This window comes from Anguilla rostrata, unplaced genomic scaffold, assembly GCF_018555375.3.
Source record: "Anguilla rostrata isolate EN2019 unplaced genomic scaffold, ASM1855537v3 scaf0190, whole genome shotgun sequence".
NCBI lineage: Eukaryota > Metazoa > Chordata > Actinopteri > Anguilliformes > Anguillidae > Anguilla > Anguilla rostrata.
Genome location: NW_026985745.1, coordinates 5,347 through 12,009, shown reverse-complemented (window position 1 = coordinate 12,009; position 6,663 = coordinate 5,347). Strand labels below are relative to the sequence as shown.

Genomic DNA, 6,663 nt, shown 5'->3' with positions numbered 1-6,663 from the left:
TTCAATCAACATTTGTCCTTAACTTGGACTTGGACTAGTAAATGCACTTTACACCTTTTCTTCACAAACTCAGTTTGGTGAAGTTCTAGTTATGGCTGTGTTTGCCAAACTGTTTGGGAAGAAAAAACAATCCTTGCTTTTAATTGTAAGTTTTAATAGTAAATTAAGAACAAATGTTGTTTGAATCGCAGCCATGTGTTTGAAAGAGGGGGGTTCCCCTTCTCTTCCTGGTCTATGCACAATTAATTAATGAATAATTAGAAAAGAATAAAGGAGAGACTTCTCTATCCCCCTTTTTATATTTTCGTTTTAAGCCACTTTGCAGGATAAAACTTATTTTCGATGTTATGATTAAAATTGTGTTAAGTTTGGTTTGAGAGGGATACGTTTGGTTATGAATTAAATGTTCGTGTTTCTATGTTGGGAGGCTAGGGCAGGCAGTAAATGCACCATGTTTAAAGGTCAGTAGTACCACCCTGGTCTCTGCTTTATTCTGGTATAGGCTGACCTAGAATCTCCAGCATAGTGCCTGTAGATAGTGAAAATAGGAAGGTAGAGGAATCATAGGATATAATGGGTGCCAAAGTGAGGTCTTCTCAGGGAACTGTTAAATTAGCCTCAAACCCCAGTACCTGATCTTGAGTTAATTCTGTGGCTTATGTCAGAGAATCCATAATAAGAGACGTTGTTTCCAGCGGTAGTTTGTAACTCTGCAGTGAGTGTTGCAACCATGGAAAGATGATTTTTGATTCACGCTACAAGCTTCAGCACCACATTTTGTGAGCTTGTGTGGCGTACCGCTTCGCTGCTGAGCTGTTGTTGCTCCCATACCTTTCCGCTTCACTATACCAGCTCTTACAGTTGACTGGAGCAGCTCTAGCAGGAAAGACATTTGATGAACTGACTTGCCTCAGCCGGAGACTTGAAAAGGTGCTGTGCACCATTGTGAGTGAGCTTGAGCGTGGCTGGGTATATTAGGAGGGTCTGGAGACTGCGATCACAGGTTACTGCCGGCAGAGAAGAGAAGGCTCTGTGCCGCTGTGCTGTGTAATCGCTGAAGTCTGGATAAAAACTATCCCGTTAAAAAAAAAAAAAAACTATCCCGTTAAACTTCACTGGTGATTTCCTGGTGGCTTGCAAAATATGCTGTCGACCCGTGTACCCCAGCAGGTTAATTAATCAATGTTCTAGGCCTATCTGCTGTTTTTGATCAGCTGCCATAGAAACGGTGGGCCCTCATTACTTCTATAGTCCAGTCAGCCAGAGAGGGAAATCACTCTTTGAGGGAATTGGTAAGAGAACCAACCGGTCGGATCCTTCAGAATTCTCTGGTAGGTTAACAATGCGAAGGTTGCATCACCTGCTCCTGTCCTCCAGCTCCGCCATTTTAGCCTCAGGCTGATCCTGTTTGGCCTCGCGCAGCAAGGCAGCAGTTTCGGCTAGTTTAACTTTGGCTTGCAAACCGGCAAATTCAGCCTGTAGCTCTTTCATGCTGAGCGAATATTGGGAGATTTTAGCTTGTATGGACCGGGTTTCGCCCTCAATCCGGGAGAGCCGTCTCAAAATATTGTTTGTTGTTTTTCTAACATAGCCTCTACAATGGCTGATAGCATGACACAGGATTCCTCATCATGTCCCTTTCTGGGTGAGTCTTGCCTGAAAGAGTCTTTGTTTTTGAAGAAATGGACATATTTTATATATTGGTCAACAGCACCAATAAACTGAACTGGAAGTGAACAGTTAAGTTAGCCATTTGTAATGAAAACAGTTAAATGAAGAGGAGAGAGGGCAAGGAGCAAAATCACTAGGCAGCCATCTTCCCAGTAGGTCACGTGATTCTCCCCAACAGATTGATAAATAAAGAAAAAGAACACACAAAGAACTTGTGATGCATACCCACAATCCTCAAATGAAATGAATTAGGTACCAAGATAATGAAAAGGATATTTCACAAGTAATTTTTTGGAGCTTACCCCATTGTATTTGGATAGTGTGAATACTAACAACATATGCTGTCCCTGTTAACCGTTAACAACATCGCCGTTCCTCCTGGTTGTCCAGCTCCCAGTTCACTCCCATTCATTTTCAGGACCTTGCTGAAAGTAATCTTTTTAAAACATAAAATAACTACGAGGGATAATAGATCAATAAAAGAGAGTACTAATGTCAAACAATCCGTGTCCCTGTTGTAATAGGTCACCGGTGGGAACTGGATACAGACTGTCTAATTGATATGGTAAAACATTGGCCTGCGTAGTAAGATGTTTCAGGCCTGTCACACATTGCAGTCTTCATCCATCTCCATTTACCTGCTATGAACTTTAATGAAATCCATACATTTACCCCACTCTCTTTCACACACTGACCTTTTGATGAAGGTGAGTTTTACTCCTTCATCACACACGTGTGTGCTGCAAGATTGTGGTGTTTCTGGAAGGATTGTGAATAAAATGACATTGTATTCTGCTGGTAGTACTGTCGCCTCACAGCAATAAGGTCCTGGGTTTGAATCCCGGCCTGGGCCTTTCTGTGTGAAGTTTGCATGTTCTCCCGTGTTCATGTGGGTTTCCTCCGGGTACTCCGAGTGTGTGTGAATGGTGAGTGAATGTTATGTGTGCCTTGTGATAGTTTGGCGACCTGTCCAGGGTGTATTCCTGCCTCTCACCTTGTGACCCTGGCCAGGATAAGCGGGTATATATAATGGATGGATGGACTTCCACAAAGGAGAATGAGAGTCATGCAGCGACTGATTCCAACTTCAGACTCTTGTTCACTGACTTCAGTTCCTAGTGAACGAGTGAGTCATGCAGTGGCTGATTCCAACTTCAGACTCTAGTTCCTAGTGAAAGTAATTTCACCTACTGTGCTTTGGATGTGAAATCCTGCATGAACCTTGCACAGGCCTATGTTATTATGCGATTCACAGGACTTTCCGAAACATTTAGCCAATTTAAAAATGAATAGCTAATATGGGCATGTTTCTGTGCAATTTACTCAATTAGCATTTAGCATTAGCTGGCACGAGGTTGACGACTGAATAGTTAGCAATTAGCTGATGACAACAATATGATCTATAGGCCAATTTTTTTTTAAACACATTAATTAGTAGTGTGGGACAATTTCTTATGAATTTGTAGCTTTATCCATGCAGATGTTATTTAGTGGATCAAACAAGTTGTAAAACAGCTAGCCAAAATCTTGATTTTACATTTTAGTTAGTCTCATTCGCCATTTGGCTGTTCTGAGCCATAGGAAGCTTCAAAACACTCGGCCAGGACAGCCTAGAGATAAGACAGAGGACGAACTTGGGGGTAGCCATTGGAGGTGTGAATGTGTGTGTCTGTGTGTGAGTGTAGGTCTGTATGTGTGTGTGTGTGTGTGTGTTTTTTTGTTTTTAAATTTTGGTCTTGGCACATCCTTAGATTACCTTGGGAAAAACACACTGTGTTTGGTATCTTCTTTCAATCATTCCTTGTGTGACTGTCCATGTCTATATCCTTTGTTAATTGTTTTAAGGTAGTTGAACCTTGTCTTTAGATTTGATATGTTTGATAATAATTACCAAATGAAATCAAATAAATATATTTTACATGTTGGATAAGTGAGGTGTTTTAGCTGTTGATGTGCTGTCTTCGGTATTCAGAGTGCCAGATGCCAAACAAGGGTGTTAACGGTTAAAACTGCTGGGTTCAGAAAATTAAACATAGTTCAGATAATCCTCACCTTGCGGAAAGGTTTTGCACTCTTTATCTTCTTAGTCAGTGCCTGTCCTAATTTTATGACCTGTAATTCTACTGAATGCCGTGCCTTGCATAACTGCAGTGGGAGTGTTGATCTTACTTGCCTTGGCTATATTTGGATTTGTGTTGACTAACTGCGTTGTGTCAGTTTCCTGCATCATACACTGTTCATCAGGCTAGCGGCACCAATGTCAAAACAATGTTGGGCTGCGTTTCCCAGAGTCTCCTTAGCGCTACGTGCGTCGTAAGGTATCCCTTAAGCGCTTCCTTTAGCTCTCGAGCTGTTTCCCAGCGTCTCCTTAGCTAAGGTATACCTTAATTAAGGTATACCTTTAAAAGGGTGGTCTGAGGCACTCGTAAGCTGTCCCTTAGCGCTGCGCTCCGCGGTTTCAGCCTTATTCTGCCAACATTTTTCTTTTCAAATCGACAGTTGTACTACAGTGCGCATCTAGTAGCACATCTGCATGCGAAAATTACATAGATAGTTTAATATTAACTTTACGAAAATTAATTATCCAATCAATGTTTCTGTGCATAGCACGTCGTGAGAATGTTGTCGTTTCACCTGTCTATTCCCATAATGATGGCAATTAAGTATAGGGCCTATCCAGAATACTAATCCAATTTGTGAAGAAAAAATTTATAAAAATTAAAAAATGTATAAAAATTAAAAATTTTTAATTTATACGTAGTGGAGCTAATTGGATGTGGATATGTGGATTAATATGGATTTTCTGACTGGTTAGGCTACCGTAGCCTGTACCCTGCTACTACAAGCCTATATTTGACAGATATTAGGCAAATTGACAAATCTAAATGAGGACAGCTGGAAACTAATCAAGAGGGCGGCACCCGCTATATCTAGTCGATCATGATCGGGCTCAGTTAGACCACATTATGGCTGCATTACAACGAATTGTTGCTCTAAACCAAAGGCGTCGCCGTTCGCGTAGCCGATTGGTTTATGTAAATCATTTTATAAGGACAAACTTCAAACCGCTTGATGTCCTCTCAGACACTGCCATCGTCGCTAAATACCGGCTGCCAAGGGTGGAAGTACTGAAACTACTTAATTGTGTCCCCGCACATTTCAAGGGCCACCCGGTGCAACTTTGCCCTCAGCCCAGAGGTCCAGCTCCTGGCGGCCTTACGCTTTTATGCAGTGGGCAGTTTTCTGGAGGTGGTGGGAGACGGAAACGGGCTCAGCAAGGCTTCGGTATCACGGAGTGTGGAGGCCGTGACCAACATCCTCGTGCGTCATGCCCAAGCGTACATCAAGATGCCTGCAAGGAGAGAGGAGATACAGCAGACACACCAGGGCTTCCACGCTGGGGCCGGCATTCCCCAGGTGATTGGACTGGTGGATGGGACCCTAATCCCTGTCCAACCCATCCGCGTACGACCAGATGTTCATCTTTCGTAAGGGGTATGCCGCCATCAACACCCAAGTGGTGGTGGACCACAATGGGCTCATCGTGGACGTCGTGGCGAAGTGGCCAGGCAGCACGCACGACAGTTACATCTGGGCCAACTCAGCTGTGGGGCAGGATGCTGCCAGGGGAGTGTTCGGCAGGGGTTTTTTCCTCGGAGACAGTGGCTACCCCTTCCGAACCTACCTGATGACACCAGTGGCGAATCCTGTAACACAAGCTGAGCAGGATTTCAACGATGCCCACATCCGCACCAGGGGCCTCGTAGAACGCACAATTGGCCGTTGGAAACACCGATTCCGCTGCATTCATCGGTCGGCGGGAGGGCTGAAGTTCAACCCTGCAAAGTGCTGTGCGGTCATTGTTGTAACAGCAATGCTGCACAACATTGCTGTGCGCGCACGAGCGCACATGCCTCTGGAGGATAATGAGGATGAAGAGGATGATGACGCCGAATGTGACAACCCTCCTCCCCCTGAACATTGTGCAGCACAATACAACGCCGGTTTTCAGGCCAGGCAAAATATAATAAACATTTTTGGCTGAAGTTGGTCTCTTGTTTTTTCTCCACTTTTCCTTTGCAGTCACTAAACGGTCCATGTCCAGCACCAGTCACCCACACACCATCCAAACTCCCATTCCAGCAATAAACCCACCATCCAAACTCCCTTCAATCAACCCCATTTCTCCCCACAATGAGCCCGCTGTTGTCAGTGTGGACCCATCAAATTAAAATGCTATAATTAGCCTACCAAAACTTAAACCAGCTAAGCAAAGTTTGCACGCGTAACCCGCGTGCGTTACCCACAGAGATATTCTCCAAGCACATGGCTTAACGGTTTCATCTTAACATAAAACATTCTAAACAGACAATTTTATTTCCTATTTCAGTGTTTGATAATGCAATAACTGACACGAAATACACTTGGGTCTAAACTATTCCCTAGCAACAGAATCCCAGTGAAACGCTCTATAAAAAACAAACAACATGGAATAGAACACAGGTGCTTTATTTGCAGAGTATAAAAAAAGGTTAAGGTTTCCAAAAAGGAGCATGTTTTACAAAGGAACAAAATTAATGCAAACAAAGATAGTATACCGCTCCTTAAAAACAAAAAAATTCATCAATGGGGACGTGGTCATGGATTTGTCTCATCTGCAAAGGAAGAAAAGTTAATTAGTGAAATTGACTGGAATACATTGCAGAATAGGAATAGGACACAAAAAACGTAACTTACCTTGAGACGGCAGAATGATGGGCACGGATATGGAGGGCCTATGAAACTGCGCCTCCGCCAAATCATACTGCCTCTGCAGGAGGTCCAGTTTTGCTCTTTTCACTTCCAGCATCTCCCGCTGGAGGTTGTTGGACATCTCCAGTTGCACCTCGATGCCCCGCAGCACCACCAGCTTCTCCTTTTCCAAGGAGAGAAGGTCTTCGCTGCAGCTGCAGCGCACGACTCTCTGCCTCGACATTCCACCTCGCATCCGAG

General features: G+C 43.7%; 1 protein-coding gene across 1 annotated transcript; it reads left to right on the top strand.

The window, feature by feature from the left end:
* Positions 1-4,835: 4,835 nt before the first annotated feature.
* On the top strand, positions 4,836-5,716 carry LOC135246333 (putative nuclease HARBI1; the record flags this gene model as incomplete). Its single annotated transcript, XM_064319828.1, has 2 exons — positions 4,836-5,088; positions 5,147-5,716. Coding segments are annotated over 2 exons (823 nt in total), but the record flags the coding sequence as incomplete, so codon positions are not given.
* Positions 5,717-6,663: the final 947 nt, after the last annotated feature.